Here is a 21,980-nt window from a genome sequence, read left to right on the forward strand (position 1 = left end):
ATCACTAGAAATAATCATCCCACCCCACTCTTCACTTGCCAGGCCAATCCTGCAAGATTTGGGCTCAGTTCTAGGCATCACCTTCCAAAAGTGGCACTGGTAAACTCAGAAGCACCTAGAGGCTGGCGCTGAGTCTATAAACAATGTGAAACGAGGAATGACTAGAGGAAACAAAGATGGACAGCCTGAGGAAGGAAGGACCTGAGAGCTGCTTCTTGTATTTGAAGACCTGTCATGTAAGAGGAGCAGCTTGTGCCATCCTGTCTTTAGGCCTATTCCCTGCCGGTCAGCACCAGGGATTCCTGCTTATCTCTGGGGCTCTGATCCCACTTGTCCAAGGCTTCCCACATGAGTCTGTGGAAGAAAAAGTTACCCTACATACTATGAAATGATGATAATAATAATTATCATTATTGCAGTGATGATATTGTATAATATCATCATAATTATGTACATCATTATATACAGTGATAAAGTATGTTTAGGCAAAACTGTACTAACAGGATTCTTTATGGCAGAATGTTCTGGAATCTTCAAATGCTAATATCATTGTGAATATCCAAGATAGAGAAGTGTGGTCCAACTTTCCCACTTTTTCTTGACCCCTAGAACCTCTCATGGAACTAATATTCTTCCACATACCCACATGCTCTGGGAAACCTGACTCTAGACTTTTATCTTTTCACTAGGCTCAACACTGATACAAGTACAAGGGAACAGGAAACCAAAGGTTTTGACACAGTTGCTGCCTTCAAAGACTTCTTCATTCATAAAGAATGACTGATGCCAGGCCTGAACTAGATGACACTGTGGGGAGTTTCATGGGAGAAGACCACCTCATAGGCTCATTGGGCATTCATGTCGTATCCCTCAGAATAGCATGGCACTGTGCACATTATATGAAGTAGAAAAGGACTAAGCAGTGGCCTTGTAATCTCTGATTTAAACACCTACAACTTTGGGAAACTGTCTAGCCTTTGTTGTGGAAGTTGTTCAACCCCAAGACTCATCCAGCCTACTTCATACCTTCCAATTCTGTCAAGGCAGTTCATTGCCAAGGAATATTACCACTCTCAAAAATACCAAGTTGCTTAGAACTTTGTAAATATGTACCTCCAATTTAGCAGCTCATTCTACCCCCGCTCTACCTCCAGACTTATAGGAAAGGAAAGGAAATCAGTATTCTGTTCTGTTTAACCTGGCATGAACTGCAACTCAGTTGCAAAGCTGAGAGAATGCTTGGTTTTGATCTTTTCTTCACTAAAGTGTGACAATAGAGTACCATAGGATCAAGATCAGTGCATTTACTTAAAAATATTGGGTAGAGGGAATAAAAGGAGAAGAGATGTAGTCACTTAACTACCTTATAACCTGGCCAGAGACTGATACATGGGACAGGGCCACACACCTGAACAGATGTTTAGAAAAGAGAGACTGATGCAGGCAGCAACGGGTAGCCGAGAAGGTCATGAAAGAGGTGGGAGTTCGGGTCAATATTTGGACAAGCAGAAAAGGAGGAAGGAGAGCGCAGAGTGGGGTCTATAGGTCTTGGGTCATCCCCCGAGAATACTATGTACCCTTCTTTCACTTGAATATTAATACAATTACACATACACCCTCAGGCACAAGGATGTACTTTTAATTTCTTGATCACCTAGCAACTTAGTTCCACCCTCATGGTCTTCCTTCACTTAGCCTTGATTATTCTGCTATAGAAAACTTGGGCCTATAAAAGAGAAAGATTTAATGCTGTGCTGAAACCTCTTCTTAAATAAAAACAAAAAACTGGCTTGCTCCACCGTATTTCTTCTCAGAAATGAAAACATCTATGAAGGTTTCTTTGACCACCGAAGGAAGAAAAATCTGTTTATCACTCTGTTTAATCCCTACAGACTCAATGACCACGCTGCCGAGGAGGCCCCCCAGCTTCCTGTCTGAGTCCATGTGATCCTCTGAAAGTAAAATCAACCTTTCTGGCTGAATGTGCTCACCCCTTTTCAAATGTGTACACTTCACCAGGGTTGGTATAAATAATCTGTACCTTGATTTAGGACACATCAGCTACTGTTGCTATTTCAGTGCTACCTTAGCAGTCTAAGCTTTTACTGGAAATAGTGGTTACAGGGAAGGAAAATGCTAGCACAGGAGTGTGACTTACCAGTCCCGAAGCTCTCCTCCCCACAAAGGGACAGTTTGCTCGCATCCATCAAATTCCCAAAAAACTTCCAGCCAGTTGGGGTCTCATACAAAGCGATCTTTGTAGCATTAGCCACCCTTCAAAGGCATGAAATCAAAGTTACATCACAGCAGGACTGTCAGCGTAGCCATGTGAGGGACGGAAAAGGGCAACAGTTATTGTAATCAAGGGTCCCATTTAGCACTGCGCAGAGTCACATATAATTCTAAGATTGGTGGAAAATCATAAGAGAAACCTTGGGCACAATGGGCTATTATATGTGGATTCAGAGAAAGTGGAAGAAGAAAGAATTAATTCAGATCACGGAGGTTAATATTTTAGAAGAAGCATCCATAGTAAAATGTTCAGGGCTGCTGTTTAGGCTGTTTAAACCCACATTTTGGATACAGACTGCATCTATAATCAATCTATAAAGAAGAGAAGAATGGTGTTTTGATATACCCGTAATCACAGAACCATGACATACTGGGTCTGGGCAGTTAGCATTTTACAGAGAAGGAAACAGGGCGCAGAACGTTATGTGATCAGACCAAGGTCACAAAGCCAGGAGGACCGACTGCCCAGTATTCAGCTGCCCAGTGAGTGCTGCTTTTGTCTCATAAGAAGTCCCCCCAGGGGAAACGCCCAGTGGGGTCTCCCCTATGTACCAGCTTCACCCACACTGATTAGTGGTTCCCCTTCCCTTCTAACACGTGTTTTATTTCTCGCGAGGTATCTTTAGACTACTTAAAACCTTTGAGTGACTTAGAAAAAAAAATTTCTTTCCCTTTGAACATGATAAGTTACCTGATAAGTTCCATTCACTGTTTGAGTGAGATTTGCTTCCCAGAATGTTTGCCTTATTTCCAGGAAAGCAATGTCAGCTTTGCGTTCTGATATTTGAGGAAAAAATCAAATCTATGATTTTGAAAACTATGAAAGTACAAAAAACTTTTATCTGGGTAATGAGGTACTTCAGTTGATTCTATATGTGGATTATCAATTTTTCCAAAAATTGGAATTACACTGTTTTTGGATGACACAGAAGGTATTCCAGGACCTGACAGGCCTAACATATGATAGTGTGACCTCAAACCAGCTCATAATTTCAAATGCAGGACCTGGTGGTAGACACGCTGGGCTCAAATGCTAGCTCTAATTTGGCGGTGAGGTCTTAGACAAGACTATTAGCTTCCCTGACTTTCCACTTTCTCTTCCTTAAAATGAGGTCTGCTGTGAGGATCAGTTGAGATGGTGAATGTAAAAAACACTATACAAACTACAAACCACTATATGGATATTAGTGGCTATTTTCTTGTTAGCTGAAGCAAAGTCAGCACCAATTCTATAACCATCTCCCCTCTACAGAAAAAAACTGCATGGCCCAGTGGGTGGGAGCAAAGGCTCTGGGTTCAAATCCCGAGTCAGCCATTTACAGCTGGGTGACCTCAGGTAAGTTACTTCTTTGTCCTTTGGTGTTCCCACCAGAAAAATGGTGTTAAATACAGCATTTACCTCATGGGGTTCATCTAAGAATTAATGAATTAAAACATGCAAAATATTTAGTGTCTACAACAAGGTAATGTTCAATAAATATTAGCTAGTATTATAAGAGCCTAGATATATATCACAGCCTACTTTCCTCTCTGGCCTTAACCTTTTACTCATTCATTCATTCTTTACCTTTTATTCATCAAACATTTCCTGCACATTTGACATATTCTAACTAATATTTTCCCTGGTCCTCATCTGTTATGACTTTTATTTTTCAATTTTTTAAGTATGATCTAACAAGCTACCTCAAAGCCTTTGTACAATGAAGTGATATATAAACATTCACTGTGTTTGTGTGGGCATGAGCGATCCAGTTCTGTTGAAACTCTAAAAATACTTCAAACTGCTCTTTCACCCACACTCTGTACACACTGCAAAAGGAAAGTGATCCTCCCAAATGATGTTTTGAGTATTTCCATTGTTATTCATTAACACTCAACTGTTCATTAACTTTAAAAAATTATATGCGTGTGTGTGTTTGTCCTACCATGTGCCAGGCATACTATGGTCAGGCAGAGTCCAGGATAGTGAACAAGGCAGTCCTTTCTCTGCAGAAGTATACAGTCTAGCCGGGCAGGCCAAAGAGAAAACAGGCTACTAGAACACACTGTGGTAAGTGCCAGGAAGAGGAGGCCCAGGATGCCAAGGGAGTGTGGAGAGGGGTATCGAATCCAGAAAAAGCCACCCATCCCCTCACACAGGAATCGCTCAGCACACTCTATGCATCAGATGCCGATGCTGAAAGGGAAGGACACATGTTCCAGGCACAGTGAAGGGTACAGTGAAGACTGGGACGACCCGAGACAGGAAGGGCAAGGGAATGGAGAGACCTACCGGTCCAGGGCACCACTCGTGGGCATGCTCCGTGCAAAGCCACGGACCCCAGTCTGCTGGAAATACGGAATGCTGAAGATGTTGGCAGCAATGACAGCCACAGAGTCTGAAGGGTTCACAAAGAACCCATGCTTGCCCAGAATCATGTTTCGATCCTTGGGGAGAAGAGAGGATCAAAGAAAGACCTTTTAATCAAACTAGAAGAAATCAAACTATCTTTCATGGGAGTTTTATAAAATTTAAAACCATAAAATTTGAAATTGATCTCTTTTCCATACTGCATTTTTAACACTGGGTTTTATTTTCAATGGGTTTATACAGTACCGTTGGGCCAAAGGCACTTCCATGCCAAAGAGTTAAAACTGTTTTCAATTAAAGTCCAAGCACAACCTCCTTTTGAGCTGAGTCCTCTGTTCTCCCTCCAGAGGCCAGCTCACTTTAACCTCCTAGACTTTTTCCAGACTCTGGAACCAATCATCTTTTTCCCAGGGGAGGAGAAAATGCAATGAGAGAAGAAATATTGGCTGTTTACATAGTTTGGTAGGTCTACTGGGTAAACTGTGTACCACAGTCTGTGTACCACAGTAACTGGGAGGGTGGCCAAAAAACACTCCCAGCATGCACTGCATCACAAAGATGTACTACAAAATAATGTCTGCTGGAACCCCTTTAATTTCCCAACATTTTGATAAGGGAAAAATTATTTTTCAGGAAACAGTGGATTCTAGCTAATGGTAAAGAACACTAGTAACAACAAAAATATATTTTCAACTAAGTAAATGTGTACAATACCTACCATCAGTGAGATACAGGGATATAAACCTAAGACACATCTCTTCCTTGTCCGGTACATAATCACCCTTGTAAATAAAACAGCTTATTTCTATTTTAATTGTAGAGAATGATTAAAATGTTAATTCTCTCAATATCATCTTCACATAGGCCATGAAATTATAGCTTCAATATTCAGCTCATGTGAATGAATGAATGGGTGTATAATAAGACCAAAACTTTTTCCAGAGATTAAGTAAGTAGCCAGCTGCTGGTTGAGAGCAGAAACCTACCTTATGACAGGCATCTAGAACTCACCCAGCTCATGAAATACCAGTCATTCTATCATAACCAGAACCTAATCATCGTGCCACTGTTAGCAAGTATGGATGTCTGAAATTAAACACGTGGGTTTCATTTCAATGACTCCTATTCCTGTTCAAGAGGGTCTTCTAATAATTTAGCTCTGACCTCAGGTCAGAATGAGGGATCCTTAACAGTCACTCCCAGGGTCTGGCAGAAGCAGCCCACCTTTTTCCCCATCTGCAGGATCAGGCCTGGCCTGCACCAGAGTTCACTTAAATTCACTTATACCCACCCCATCTCCATCAAAGGCAGCCCCAAAATCATGCTCTCCTGACTTCATGGTCTCCACCAGGTCAGCTGCATAGGTGAGGTTGGGGTCAGGGTGGTGGCCTCCAAAGTCCTCCAGAGGAACGCAGTTAACTGCTGAGTTTGCAGGGGCACCGAGTTCTTCACAGAGGATCTTCTTTACATACGGTCCCACAACTATAAACAACGTGGAATAAAAGTATGCAGAATCAGAAAATAAAAATCCTGAAAGGATGTGAGGATTCAGGGCTGAGGTGGATGCATTCTGGGGAGAAGAATGGCATGAGAAACAACAAGAACATGTGAAATGTGTTCAGGGACTAGTGGAGAGATACACCTGACTGGAAAAGAATGTTCTCGAAAATGGAACAATGAGAGATTATGTTGGAAAAGGTGGGGCCAGTTCATGAAGGGCAGAGTGGGGAAAAGAAAGGAAACCAACCATTATGAAGGCCCTACTGTATACCTACCTGTGCTTTCTCATTCAGTCCTTCAGAAAAGCTCAGAAGGTGGTACAGCTTGGAGCTTAAGAGCCTGGACTCTGAAATCAGAGTGTCTGGGTTCAAATCCCAGTTCTGCTGATCATGGGCTGTATAATAATTTTGGGAAAGTTATTTAAACTCTCTGTGCCTCAGTCTCTTTCATTTGCAAAATGAGGGTCATAATGCTAACTACCTAACAGGATTAATGTAAGGATTACATGAGTTAAGAGTTATGAAGCACTGAGAATAATCCCTGGCAGATATGTTACAAAAGTTTACATTATGATTATCACCTGCAGTTTACAGATACATTGAAATGCTGGTGTTCTGAGGTAAAGACATTTGCCCAAACTTACATGGCTAGGAAAAGTAGGAATTGGGATTCAGAGCTGTCATCTTTCTACTATGACAAGCTAGCTGACAAACTGATTAAAAAACCACAAACAGGCTGGGTACGGTGGCTCACACCTGTAATCTCAGTACTTTGGGAGCCTGAGGCAGGCAGATCACATGAGGTCAGGAGTTTAAGACCAGCCTGGTCAAGATGGTGAGACCCTGTCTCTACTAAAAAATAAAAATAAAAATAAAAAATATATATATATTTGTGTGTGTGTGTGTGTGTGTATACATCCCTACACACAGATTAGCCAGGTGTGGTGGCAGGTGCCTGTAATCCAGCTACTCAGGAGGCTGAGACAGGAGAATTGCTTGAACTTGGGAGAAGGAGGTTATAGTAAGCTGAGATTGCACCACTGCACTCCAGCCTGGGCAACGGGGCAAGACTCTGTCTCAAAAAAAAGAAAACAAAAAACCCACCACCAACAACAAACAACAGGAGAAGCCAGGTACATATGTTTAGAGTGACATTTTACATAACCACCAAGACACACATCTCTGAAATGCTAAGAGAGCATTTTCATCAAGGATGGTACTAATCCCAATATAGTACACGCCCCAGAGGTCAGAATACTGTGGAATAAGTGTGTACTATGAGGGGTCACCTGTTAAGCAGGTTACTGACACACCACAGAATGAGGTCAAGGCAGCCAGGGCTATGAGGGATACAGAAACAAAAGCATTAGAGGAACAGCCAAAGACCTGGAGAAAAGTAGTCTTATCTCCTGACAAGCTCCTCTTACCCAATGCCCTCCTCACATGCCCATTCTCTGGCCAGCTCAGGCCTCTCCTCATTTCCCTAATGTGACATCCATTTTTAAGCCTTCATGCCTTCGTCACAGCCACCGACCACATGAGAATGACCATTGCTTGATTTTTCATCACTCTAGATCTTTCTTTTATAAGAACTGAGTTGGTTGCCACTTCTTCCAGGAAACCTTTCTTTATACCCCTAGTCAAATTATGCCTTCTTCCAACTCCAAAGAGAATATCTGAAATTCCAACTCTCATTTTGTTGGCCTGGCAGGAGTTAGTTTTTTAGAGTTTTTTTTTGTTGTTGTTGTTGTTTTGAGATGGAGTCTCGCTCTGTCGCCCAGGCTGGGGGGCAGTGGTGTGATCTCGGCTCACTGCAACTTCCGCCTCCCAGCTTCAAGTTAGTCTCTTGCCTCAGACTCCTGAGTAGCTGGGATTACAGGCATGTGCCACCACACCCGGCTAATTTTTGTATTTTTATAGAGACAGGGTTTCTCCATGTTGGTTAGGCTGGTCTCGAACTCCCAACCCCGTGATCCGCTTGCCTCGGCCTCTCAAAGTGTTGGGATTACAGGCATGAGCCACTGCACCCGACCCAGGGGTTAGTTTTTTACCCACCTCATCTCCCCAAACATTGCACATTCTTTGAAGAAAGTAATCTGCCCAGTTCCTGCCTATTCCCCAGGTATGCATGTTGCAGGTATGCAATACACATCTGTTGAATGGTTTAAAATGACAGAATTGCTTTTGTCTGAGTAAGGAAGTAGATCCATTCTATGGGAGTCCAGAGGCGAGCTAGGACCCAAGGGGAGAAGTTCCAAGGATGGAAGATTTTAGCTCACCAGGAGAAGACTTTCTAACTGTGGTTTGCAGTGTCACAGGAATCCCTGAATTGCATCACTAAAAGGGTTCAATCTCAGGCAGAAAGGCTTCTCCAAGCAGGCAGATGTATGTGTACAAGTTTCAGGGATTCTCATATACCTACATGTCTGAGAAAACCTCGTGGTTCTGGTTCACAGTGATAGCTGCCCTCTCTATGGACCTGACCACACAACACCCGAAGGAAGAAGACAGAGTTGTACACATCCTGATGTTCCTGAATTTAATCCTCAGCTTGCCCTCTTCTAAGAAAAGGAGCATGTGGGGGCAGGTGACTGGGGATGTGGGGCTCAGGAGTATGTTTACCACATCTCCCAAATGACCGTCCTCTCAGAAATACATGGGGGCGTGCAGCAAGAATGTAAGGTATCTTCTGAGGGGGAGGAAGAGTCCACAACAGCAGTTGCATGTTACTCAGAATCTGATGCTTAATGTGGAAACGCTGACCTTCACAGGAGCTTACCACGAGGAGTGTCTCTACTATTTTTGCTACATACAATTAGATTTTGATCTGTGTGAATACTGCTCTGGTTGCAAAATAACTCTATTTAAAAACCATCAGAGAGACTTGAGAAAAGGCTTGTTAAAGCATCATGATACACACAGAAGAGAGCAACTTCCTATCCTTGAGAGATGGGAATTGAAAAGAAATGACTGTATACCTCCATGCATAGCATCAATACGGATCTTCAGTCGGTTTGGCCCAGAAAGTAGTTCTTTCAGTGCACTGAAATCAAAGATGTTTCTCAGCATTGTAGCATACGCTTCCACCGAATCCACAATTTCCACTGTGAGAACAAGCAACATTAAAAGATGGAAGGACTAAACACATTTGAAAGATTATATTCTGATGTGATTATATGGCTGTAAACCTGCTATTGCTATTTTAAAAGGACAATTATTGAACAGCTCAAATAATATGACTGTTAAATGATATCCAATATTATCCAATACTACCAACTAAACACATTTAGAAAGATTATATTCTGATGTGATTATACGGCTATAAACCTGCTATTGCTATTTTAAAAGGACAATTATTGAACAGCTCAAATAATATGACTGTTAAATGATATCCAATACTATCCAATACTACCAATAGTTATCCAACACTAACAATTTTCCTGAGAGGTAAATGCTATTAGTCCTATTTGATAGATGAGGAAACTCAATGTGTGAAGGGTTAAGAAACTTGCCCACACAGCTTGGATGAGGCACACAGGGGATTTTCAACAGAGGTTGTATAAATTCTGCTATGCCACCACAGTGCTTCCCCATTCATCATTTTGAGAGGTGTGTTTTGGTGTTACAGAGAGCAGAAAATATAATGCCTACTTTTCTTTCCTTTTCTTTTTCCAAGTCCATTGTCATCAAGACTTAATGGTACTAAGCGGAAAAAGAAATTTTTTAATGAATCACTTTTCACATGTACCGCTTAAGGAATAAAGCAAATATACGAACTTAGTATTGTTGTTCTTGTTGAATATTCAGGGCTTCTGAACATTTTCTAAACTGTTGGATATTCAGGGGTTCTGAACATTTTCAAAATATGAAGAATTTAAGAAACTCTCTATTGGTATCTTCTGAACCTCAAGAATGTCTTCGAGATGCATCAAAGTGGCACTTTATCTTTGTTAGGATGCAATTGTCAGCTTTCCATGAGTAGGTTCAAACAAAAAATGCAATGCATCCTTTGGCCAGGAACTAACTGACTAATAAAATGCATTCCATAAAGTTGCAATTCAGAAGAAAGAACACATGTTAGGGCAAAGTCAAAATGCAAGTCTATTGCCAATCATCTCATCCTCATTTTATTAATCTGAATACTTTTATAAATATTTATTCTGTCAATTATTACAATACCTGGCATTCAACAACAAAATGTTAGCCACAGCTGCCTGTGTAGAGAGTTGCAATTTGGTCCCCCCAAAATGGTCTGATTGATTTTACTGAATGAGGACAACCAAAATGGAAAATGTAGGCTTGCAAATCATTCAAACCTGAGTTGAAATCCTGGTTTTGCCATTCACTGACTATGACCTTGAGCCTGTTACTTAACCTCTCTCAGCCTTTGTTTCCTCATCTGTAATAATGAATGCTGACAGTGCTGCCCTGACAGATCTACTGTGAGAATAAAATGGATTAATGTGTGTAAAGACCCTGGTATGTAGCAAGAAGTCAATAAAAGTTAACTATGAATGTAATCTTACAGGTCTTCTAGTCAAGGCATGAAAACTCATGCCTAGAGTGTTGGAAATGACTTACCCGATGTCATGCAGCTGATCCCTGGCAGGGCCCAGGGAGCCCAGGTCTCTGGACTCCCAAACCTAATTCCAGACTTGTTAATTAACTAATAGCATTTGCAAAGCTTACAGACCACTCAAGGAAATCTTTCCAAAGCTGAAGACCCTGTACTAAAACGTTGGAAGAAAAATTGTTCAACGTGGAAATAGGAGTGGGCAGAAAGAGAAAGAAAGTAAACATGCCTGTGAAGGGTTTGAACTTATTTTCCAAGTCAAACTGCTGCTTTCCAAGAAGACCAAGGTCTACTTTCAGGTCAGGGCAAATTGCATATTCTTCAATTGTCTTGCTGATTTGGAAAATTTTATCAGTTATTGCTTCTGGAGCAGGACCTGGAAATCAAACCGCAAACAGTGGGTCACTTCATGCGGCTCACATGGAAATACAAAGAATCCAAAGCTCATCAGTTCCTCTTCACTAGCACATCTACCATTTCATCATTCAGCCAGCAAAGTGGCAGGATTTTTCTAAAAGAAAATATCATGTTAGGGATGAGTTGTACATGGCTCTTCATATTCAGGTACAGTCAAATGAGAAGCATTTCACTGTCACTGAAATGAAGCAAAGAGCACCCCCCTGCCCCCTACAAAGGATCAGAACCAAAACCCTGGTCTCCCCAGGCTCCAGCTATTGGTTTATCCTACTGAATATAAACTTACTTGTCCTCAAAATGACAGCAAACTCACCTCCATTAGAAATATTGAATTTGATTCCAAAATCTCCATTGGGGCCCCCTGGGTTGTGGCTGGCTGTCAGAATGATCCCACCAATGGCTTTGATTTTTCTAATGATGCAGGATACAGCAGGGGTGGAGAGGATTCCATTCTGTCCAATAACCAAGCGACCAATCTAGGAGAAGAAATCCAGAACACACTCTTTAACATCAATACATCCAGAGTCACTGCTCAGAAACAACACCAAGATAACAGGCAGATGGACAAAATAATAATAATAATAATAATGATAATCTGTTGGACAAGAAAAGATTTTATTTAATAAAAATCTATAGCTTGGATGTCTCCACCATATTACTGAAGTAGAATCAGCAATGTTGAACAAATTCCTTCAGATGGCTTTTGGGACTTTGTAGTTTTAGAAGAGTGTGTGGTCTGTGTGCACTATAAGGCTCTGGCATGAAAACACAGCATATTAAAAAGAGCCTTTCCAGATCGGGTTCACAATTTGGATGCATTGAAAGAATATGAGAAAACCCAAATTTTTATCCAATTCAATCATACTTTCAATCCACAATGGGAGAAAAGAAAAGGTTTAGCTAGTTAAAGGGATTCTGCCCAAAGATAAGGCTTTTTTAAAGTAAAAATCTTTTTGAAGTAAAAAAGGCAAATTTTATGGCAAGATTATTGAAAAATGACTCATCAATTTATCTTTCCAGTCAAGCTTGGCTTTTTCATATAGTGGGTTTCCTCAAAGCAAGACACACCTACTCCTGTTACAGTGTACCTGGGTTACCTCCTGGGCCTAAGACAAGATTGCTGGAGTTATTCCTGAGTAAACCAGTCAGAACAACCTACATGAAAGGGTGACAGGTGGGACTTCTGTTGCATTTTTAACTTACCTTCCCATAGCTCTTACAGATGGTATTAGTACCGCTCCTAAATCTTTTTTGCTAAAATGACAGTAATTTATATCTGTTTCAACATGACTAAAGTTGGAAAAGAAGGTTGAAGTGCTGTCAGTTCCTCTTAAAAAACAGGGATTTTTTTACATTTTCCATTTGTTATTTCTTTTTGCTTCACCCAAGATAAATATGATTGAAGAAACAACTTGATGGTGGAAGATGTGTTTCTAATGTTGAGAATGTCCATGAGATACCTGGATTTCCTGGGAAGAGTTTCTCTGGGACTGTTGGCTCTGCCACCCTTCCATAGCTCATTGAAAACTGTCAACCACCTCCCAGGAAGCAGCTGGTTCACTTCCAACCAGCCACCTCCCAACCACCTCCCAGGAAGCAGCTGGTTCACTTCATTACCTCTTGGCTCTCATATGTTGATCTCTGAACAATTTTTGTTGTCGCTCCCCTAATATATTGGTTATATCCTGCCTTCCCCAGGAAATGGTAACCACCAGGGTGGATGCTGTCAGTAGGTTGCTTTTTAGACTATAGGAACCTGCAGACAGTGTGGAATCAATACTGATGATTGTTACCGAGCTACAGAGTGCTTTCTACATCCCACGGCACTTTTGATCCATTCCCACATTTGCTCCTCCCAAATACCACTGCAAACATGAGGAAGCTGAGGTCCAGAGTTATCATGATCCTGCCCATTCATTCATTCTTGCCTCCATCCAGCAGCAATAATAACAAGCATTAATGGAAAGGTGCTATGGCAGACACTGACATAGATGACATGACAAGGCCACACAGCACATTAGTGGCCACGGTGGGGGAAAGTATTGAAACGTCCTGACTCAACACAGTGACATTTCACCTTCCAGCAGTTTCCAGTATGGTTGTGATGAGAATAAAAGCCTATATTTAGGCAGTTCCAGAATGTCCATAGGAGGGGTTTGGGGTGGCTTGTCGAGTTGTATTTACACACCAAGCACACCAATTTTTATATAGATTATATTTGGTGTGGAAGGAGAGACTGATGATATTAAGCTACACCACCTATGTCACCCCTTAATTCTACCATTCCTTATGGTGAAATTTGCAATGGTTCCAGGCTGAGGGGATTATGCCAGGGGTAAGAGTAAGAAGAAAATTTGAGAGATAGAAGCAAGATAGTTTCTCTCTCGAGCCCAAGAAGAGGTGCATCTGGTGGAAGAACTCCCCTTCCAGATCAGGCTCTTTCTTGGGAATCACCCTCAGGAATATTGCTCTCGATCAGATACAGGGGAGACACTGCTCTATTACCCTCCTTCCCTTAAAGATGCCTGGACCACTGCAACAGCTCCTAACTCAATCTCCCCTGCCTCTCTCCCACATGAGTCTCTCTTGCTCGACCCTGGCTGGATCCATCTGACCTACTCAAACCCATCTAGTTCTTCTTTCTAAGCCATAATGCTGTGTCCCTTTTCTGACCCCAAAACCTTCCCAGAAATTCCACTTCTAGGTATATACCTGAAGAATTGAAAGCAGGACATAGACAGATGCTTAAACACCAATGTTCATGGCAGTATTACTCACAAAAGTCAAAGGGTGGAAAGAACGCTAACGTCTACCGTGAGGTGAACGGATAAACAAAATGTTGTATATACATAAAGTGGAATATTATTCAGCCTTAAAAGTGTGTGTGTGTGGGGGGGGGGTCCCTGCCATATGCCACAAGATGGATGAACCTTGAGGACATTATGCTAAGTGAAATTTGTCATACAGCATTTCTCACAAAAGACAAATTGAAAACTGTCAACCACTCCACTACCAACCACCTCCCAAGAAGCAGCTGGTTCATTTCAGTTACCTCTTGGCTCTCATATGTTGATCTCTGGACAATTTTTGTTGTAGCTCCCCTAATATATTGGTTATATCCTGCCTTCCCCAGGAAATGGTAATCACCAGGGTGGATGCTGTCAGTAGGTTGCTTTTTAGACTGTAGGAACCTGCAGATAGTGTGGAATCAATACTGATGATTGTTATGGAGCTACAGAGTGCTTTCTACATCCCATGGCACTTTTGATCCGTTCCCACACTTGCCCACATTTGTCACAAAAGACAAATGCTGTATGATTCCACTTACATGAGGTATTTACAGAAGTCAACACCATAGAAACACAAAGTACAATGGTGGTTGCCAGGGGCTCAGAAGAGGGAAGGATGGGGAATTGTTCAATGAACATAGACCTTCAGTTTGGCAAGATGAAAAATTTCTAGAGATATGTTGCACAACAACATTTCGTTAACATTACTGAATCATACACCTAAAAATGGTTAAGATGGTAAATTTTATTATGTGTTTTTACCACAATTAAAACTTTTTAAAGAATCTGTCGCTGTACTCTAAGATGACATTACAATCTATAGGTATGGATGTGACTGGAAGGACATATATAGGATAATTTTTTTTCTTTTTTTTTCTCATGTGACTGCCAGGTCATAAGGATAAATATTTTTTAACTCAAAAAAAAAAGGGAATAAAATTCTGACACATTCTACAGCCTGGACAAGGCTTGAAAACATTACGCTAAGTGAAATAAGCCAGATGCAAAAGGACAAGGATTGTCTGATTCTGCTTCTATGAGGGAACTAGAATAGGCAAATTCATTGAGACAGAAAGTAGTACAGAGGTTACCAGAGGCTGGCGGAAGTGGGATGGGAAATGATTGTGTAACAGGTACAGAGTTTCTGTATGGGATGATTTTTTTAAAAAGGTTCTGGACATAGTGGTGACGGTTGTACAACATTGCGAATGTAATTAATGCCACTGAACCATACACTGAAAATGGTTAAAATGGTAAATCTGACGTTATGTATATTTTACCTTTCCTGGCCCCCAAGGTAGAGATAACTCCCTCAGCCAGGCAGTAAGAGTCCATCCTCAAATGGCCTCCCCTGCCTGCCTTCCTTTCCCACAACTTCCTTCCTTAAAACTCATGCCTCCCCGCCAAAATGGGTACTTCATTGTTCTCCAAACATCTAATAGTCAAACATGGCAGGGAGTAAACTTTAAATATTCCTTTTAATTGAAAACAGGGCTTGGTATTTTCTTAGGTTTCATTAAAAAACCAAGTTCCATTTCTTTGTCGTGTAATCATGCACATGGGTCCTGCTCTTACCTCTAAACTTACCTCTAGTTTAGAGCTCTGGGGACTGAATGAGATATCAATATTCCAAAAGGGGCCCATCAATATCTTATTTCGTGCAATAAAATGTCCTTCAAAAGCAGAGAGCTCTACATAAATAAAAATGAAGAGAAACTTATAACCCATAAATGCACCAGATAAAGTATGGTAAAGGGAAAAAAATAAAATGATCTCCATTTAGCTTAGTGGGCTGAAAAGCCCTCCAAGAATCAGCTGATGGGCACAGTGACTATTAATGAAGATGAGAAAGGAGCATTGACTTTTGTCAAAATCTGTGGCAATAATTATCCTTCCTTTAGATTTCCTCCCTGCAGCCCTACCCACAATCAAAGGCATGTTAAAACAGTCAGAATTTAGGATATGTTAGACAGAGAAGAAATCAAACCCTTTAGAATTTCATATGTTTAAAGTGCATCAGATTGAAGTGCTTTATGGGTCCACTAATGTTTTAAGCAATTCAGCTGGTTAGCATGACTGTTTTAAATGCAGTGCCTATTTTTAATAAGGTGGCTCTCACCTCTAAGCTTACCTTGAAAAGACTTGAAAATATTGCTTGGGCTGCCAACAGCTCTAACAAATAGGCAGCTACCATATTTAGTCAATTATTATCATTTAAATGTATTATTTAGTAAACCTTCAGAGGGCAAATCTGACAAAGTCTGTAGAGTCTGCCTGAATTACACATTCCTACCACCTCTTGCACACCCTTCAGCTCCACACAAAAATGAAATGGAGCCAAATATATCACAGCAAAGGGGACAGGGTACCAGATCCACTCAACAGTCTAGATATATGCGGAGAAATAATGTTCCATTCGTTCCCTCTCAAAAGATTAAAAGCATCTTAATACCATTCCCTTTGCAGCTCTCCTCAAAGAAAAAATTTATGGCATGTCACATTTTATCTTAAAAATGTGTATGCTTCATAATAATTTCATATTTGAGTGCTTTATCAGCAACTTTTACATGAGAGGCATTCAGATTCTGAAACTGAGTATCAGGAAAACTCTCATTATAAACAATAGGATCTACAAACACTTTTAAATTTAGTGTGGTGGTACATTTTATTTTGTTTTGCTTTGTTTTAATTTGGCTTTTGCAAACATACTTGCTCAGCGTATTTTGAAAATACACTGAAAATGAATGTCTAACACATTTAGTTGCAATACTAAATTTTATCTTGTCAGAATCAGAATCTCTTCCAGAGAAGAAATACAATAGATTTTAAAATTTGCGGGTACTGAAGGACTATGTGCTCCAAGTAATTGCTAATCATTATCTAAAACACTAAAAATATATTTTTGGTCCCAGAGAGGAATTTGCAGAGCAAAAACATCAATGTTCTGATGCCCACCTTCCTGTAAACCAGTGGGCTGTGCGAACTGTTAGATTATCAAGATCAATGCTTTCTGGTACAATATTCCTTCTCATTTGCTTAATCCAGCCAACACAGTTTTTCATGATGCAGAGGTTTAGCAGAGCCTCCTCACACTATAGTCTTACAGGAGTTATTATCTCTACCCTGCTGCACAAATTCACCATGCACAGGGCTTCTTTGTGTCCAAAGTCATTATAAGCAGGTGCCCCTGTAACAGGTCCTCTCGAAAGGCTCACACCTAACATTTTCCAACCTCCTCCTAGCATTTCTGCATGACTACCAGGATCCATAAACAACAGCATGCCCTGGCTTTTGTTTTCCTGTTTGACAAGTGACTGAACTTCAACAAGAAAGCCATTGAAAGAAAACAAAATCCTCTTCTCTCCACCATTCAGTAGAGCCCTCTTACATAGGACAGGGTGCCCCTTGAAGCTAGTTAGAATGTAGATAAAACAGCTTAAGCCCGGGAGTGTGCTTTAAATGTCTAAAAAGCAACAGGTACTTTGTTGAGCAACAGAACAGAGCATAATACCTAAGAAGCTGAACTTAACATTCCTGTATCCCGGTGTGGTTAATGTAATTTCTCAAGTATTTTCACAATATACAACCACTGAAGTTACAATGAAACTTAATCGGATGTTAGTAGAATTGAAGTGTATACCACATATAAATCCTTGTACATTTATATACTTCTGTAAAATTAAGAGGTTATTTGGAGAGCCAGAAACATAACAATAATTATCATATACCCACCCCATTGGCAGCTGCCATCTGCACTATCGTTTCTATTGCTGATTTATTAAAATACCGCCCATCTCCACCAACCACCAGTGATGATCCCTGGCGATCTTTTAGGTCTATGGAAAAGAATATACTCTGGATGAAATTCTCCAGATAGCATGGCTTTTCCTCAAAATAATAGGTTTTCTTCCGTAATCCACTTGTTCCTGGTTTCTGATCGTGGTAGGGAGCTGTAGCAAAAGTCAACAAAGGGAGAGGACCTTCTTCCATTTTTCTATATGTCCCAGAAATCCATTCTTCAAAATCACTCATCCTTCACTTCCACTGACTGGCTCAGTGAGGGTGTCCAGAAAGCAGTCAAGGAACTCCAAAACAGGTCTGTCCAACCTGAAGCTGCAACAGTGTTGTATGAGTAACTAAAACAGAGGGTTTCCTGGACGATCACTCTCAATGAGAAAGCTTGGTTAATTCCTTGTTGTTGTCCCTTGTGAACAAGTTAAGGGCCACACACCCACTCACACCCACACACAAAGCAGGTCTTCAAAGTTGTTTTGATGAGGACACTTCTGCCCACTTAACCAAGCCAAATACCCTTCAATTATTTTTGTCTCATTTCCCCGTTAGGGTAGAGATAGCTCCAAGGAGTGCTGCATGCAGCCGACTTCAGTTGTAAACACCAGGTGGCTGCCAGGCTCTACAATCACAGCCCAGGCAAAGAGGGCAAAAGCAGTCCCACGAAGCAGGTTTGTGAACAAGACACCCTGGTGTGGCTCTCACTGCTCCTGCCACCCCTTAAACCAGAGCCTCTCTGGGCATTCATCTCTGAGAAGGCCATCTGCAGCTAGAGTTGCTCCATGCCACCTAGCAAGCTAAAGGTCAATCTTAAAATGGAAGTGAGGGAGCTCAAGTTACCCCTGGTTTTCTTACATCACTGTCATTTTGATACCTAAGAAATTTTTTTTACTTCACACATGCAATCTATCAGGAAAAAAATCATCTAACAGATTTATTCATTGGCCACCAAAGATTTAACAAAATAGTGTTCAGTTCTAGAAAAACAGATACCTCCAAAGTTGCCCTGAATAACCAACAGCTTGGTCATTCCTTTGAATATACAAAAAAGCAGGCATGAGGATGCACCAAGTCCTTAAAAATGTAAGCAAAACACGGAAAAAATAAATATATGTTTTTCTGAGTGCACAGGGTTGGATCGAGTTATTATTTAGAAAAATAATATGAACATAAGATTAATTTTTAAAATTTTCTCAGTTTTAAGTGTCCTTGACTTTTAACAAAATGTTTTTAGGGAAGCAGTTTAAGTCCTTTGTATCTGAAAAATCTAGGATGTTTAAAAACATTTTACCTAAATAAATTTCATATCCGATTCCATTTAATCCCTGAGATTTTATTAATGATCTATTTAAATACAAACATGTGTGTTCTCAGCCAGCCATGGTGGCTCACACCTGTAATCCCAGCACTTTGGGAGGCTGAAGTAGGCGGATCACCTGAGGTCAGGAGTTAGAGACCAGTCTGTTCAACATGGTGAAACCCTGTCTCCACTAAAAATACAAAAATTTGCCAGGCGTGGTGGCATGCACCTGTAGTCCCAGCTACTTAAGAGGCTGAGGCAGGAGAATTGCTTGAAACTCGGAGGCTGAGGTTGCAGTGAGCCAAGATTGTGCCATTGCACTCCAGCCTGGACAACAGACCACGCATGCACTGAGGAATTAAGGTTTTCGAGGGAAAAGTGAATCATCCCTTGAGCAACAAAATCTGAGTCTTTTTATACTAACTTGTCAAGCAGCATCTGAAAGTAGACAGGCACTGGTAGCTGCCAACTACCCTCTGTCAAGAATGCGCCTGTGTTCCAGGGCTGCTCTGCACAAGACCAGCAGGAATAATGGGCTCACGAGTGGAAAGTAGGCCACTGGCAAGGGAGCCTGGTCCCCTTCAAATGACAAATGGGCCTGGCCCATGTGCAGGAAATACCTCGAGACATAACATTAACACAATTCACAAAACACATCTATTACGTTGAAAACCTGTCAGCCAAAAGACAACTACTTTTTATAGCTTATTTTGGGCTCTTAATTTGTTTTAAAAAGTCAAATTCTTTAGAAATTAATTGAAAAAGCAAGCATGCTTTATTAACAGTTTACATAACCACTGTTTTTCTACTATAAATGATTTTCTAAATTCCTATTTTGTAAGTTCTGTGCCAAGTTTTCTGTTTTTATATGGGCTTGTAAATTAGGCTGGCATGTGTATCTTGACATATTCGATAATAGATCCAGATTTATGAAATATCACTCCAATAATCTTTTCTTTGGAATAACAGAGCAACCAACCACGTAATTGGTAGTTTTCTTAATGAGACCTTGAAATCCCAGAGTAAATTTGGGGGTACTTGGGCACAAGGATGTTCCCACATCCCATACCAAAGCCTCTCTGCCCACATAATATACCACACTCCAGCATGGTCTCTGCTGGCAGCCTGCCAGTCTCTCAGTGAAGTTCTTTCTGAAGGCAGAACTATGAGAGCAACATTTTAAGCAATGACACATGCCAGGCATGGTGTTTGTCAATATGCAATACTACACCAAAAGGACATAATCCTTGCCCTAGAAAAGCTTCTATTCTAAAAATGGGCCTGATCGTAATTTTATGAACACTACAGAATTCAACCCCATATAAAAATATTACCAGAAGCAGCAATGTTAGATGGACTGTGAAGTATAGTAAAAAAGAAGAGACATTAAAAACATTAAGCTTCCTAAGACACTCAGACTAAGTGGGGCAGCTATTAAGAAACTCATTTGTTTCAGCTCTCCAGCAAAGGTTGAACTTCATCTTCAGAAACGTTACTGTCGAGCATAGCGAACCCAATTTGGCCTAATGAATTCGCCTGCATTGCCAGTACTCCTTCACAATGACACAAATTACATTTAAACCATATGGGGGATTTAAGGATTACTCCCTTCAGACAAGGAACTTTCATACTGGTCTTGGGCCCAATCAATTTCACAACGGCAGAGTTATGAACCCCTTTGCTCCCAGCCTCACAAAGACTCCAGCTCCCATTGGCATCAGCAGTGATACCTTCCCAGTAAAACACAGCAGAAACCGCAGACTTACCAATCCTTTATTCACTCTTTCTTTTCTATGTTTCTCTAAAAACTATTTAATGGACAGTTAATAATGATGTCCCAGGCCCCATATGAGGGTTGGCCTGAATGGGTTCACCTCTTCACACCGAGTTCTTTTTTAGCAAATGCCCCAGGAGTGGGCATAAGGGATGGACCTGATAACCCTATTTCCAGGCATAAGCACTAGAAAGAAAGGCAGAAATTTGGCTTAAAGCAGCAGGGTTAATCAGACCCCCCAACTCAAGGCCCTATGGTTGTGATAGCTGCAGGTGCCTGTTACAGACGGCTTCAAGTGTTTGTCCCCAAGAGTGGAAAACAGTCATTCATTTCTCCAGCCACCAGTAACTAAGCAGGTAGTAAATGCTCAGCCCCAGGCAAGGCACTGCATTCTAATGCAAAGGGCACAGGTTCAGCGGCCAGACACAACTAGGGCTCAAATCTTTCACTGCAAAATGTATGAGAGGTACAATCTACAGCAAGTTACTTAACTCATCTGAGCCTATAAAACGGGGATAGCTCTGAAGGTTGTTCAGAAAATTGAAAACAGGCCACATGTGAAAACACCCGGTACTGTGCCTGGTATAAGGTAAATCACTGTCAGCCCCCTCGTCCCTCTGAGCCTCAATTTCCTCATGAAATCACACCTCTCTCCCAAGTTTTGTGAAGATTACCTCACTGAATGTCTAGGAAAGCCTTTATGAACTGGAAAATGATGTAAAGATACAAATTTTTTTTTTTCACATTCTGAGTGGGGTTGGAGATAGAGACAAAGATGGATGGGCCTCTGTTCTCACAAAGTTCACATCGGAAAGAAGCCATCACAGCGTGGTGGCCTTGGTGCTATCCTGAAGGTGTATTTACAGAGTTGTGGCTCTCAAGAGGTTGCAGTGAGAGGGATGAGACTGGAAAAATAGTTGGGGCAAGTCTATGGAGCCTTGTGAACTGTACTAAACTTTATTTTGTAAGTGCTGCAGAGCTATGGAAATTTTCAAGCAAAAAGAATGTAAACCAATATGTTTTTGGAAAGTTGACTGGCTGGCAGTGGTGCCTTGAATAGCTTGGAGAAGGAAGATTGGAAAAAGATTAACCAAGGCTTGCAAAAAGGGTTCCATCCTTAGCTGGGCTGGCTTTAAGGGTCCCAGTCAATGCGATCTCGTCCAGCACTGTTCCTCTGCCAGCTTTCTACATACA

General features: G+C 41.1%; 1 protein-coding gene across 3 annotated transcripts in view; it reads right to left on the bottom strand.

Annotated features, from left to right (window-relative positions):
• The window catches only part of PGM1 (phosphoglucomutase 1), a 65,367-nt gene that overhangs the window by 19,455 nt on the left and 23,932 nt on the right, over positions 1 to 21,980 (bottom strand). The window contains exons 1-7 of one of the 3 annotated variants that reach the window (XM_011940884.1): positions 17,653 to 18,353; positions 11,445 to 11,607; positions 10,944 to 11,090; positions 9,120 to 9,245; positions 5,934 to 6,124; positions 4,565 to 4,719; positions 2,159 to 2,274 (exon numbers count right to left, since the gene is read on the bottom strand). In XM_011940884.1, coding sequence (XP_011796274.1) covers positions 2,159 to 2,274; positions 4,565 to 4,719; positions 5,934 to 6,124; positions 9,120 to 9,245; positions 10,944 to 11,090; positions 11,445 to 11,607; positions 17,653 to 17,952 — 1,198 coding nt within the window. In that variant the 5' untranslated portion in view covers positions 17,953 to 18,353. Of the gene's footprint in view, positions 1 to 2,158; positions 2,275 to 4,564; positions 4,720 to 5,933; positions 6,125 to 9,119; positions 9,246 to 10,943; positions 11,091 to 11,444; positions 11,608 to 17,652; positions 18,354 to 21,980 lie in introns of those variants that run through there. The other 2 variants (XM_011940901.1, XM_011940891.1) reach the window with 2 other exon arrangements.

This window comes from Colobus angolensis, unplaced genomic scaffold (assembly GCF_000951035.1).
Source record: "Colobus angolensis palliatus isolate OR3802 unplaced genomic scaffold, Cang.pa_1.0 Scaffold102, whole genome shotgun sequence".
NCBI classification, from domain to species: Eukaryota; Metazoa; Chordata; class Mammalia; order Primates; family Cercopithecidae; genus Colobus; species Colobus angolensis.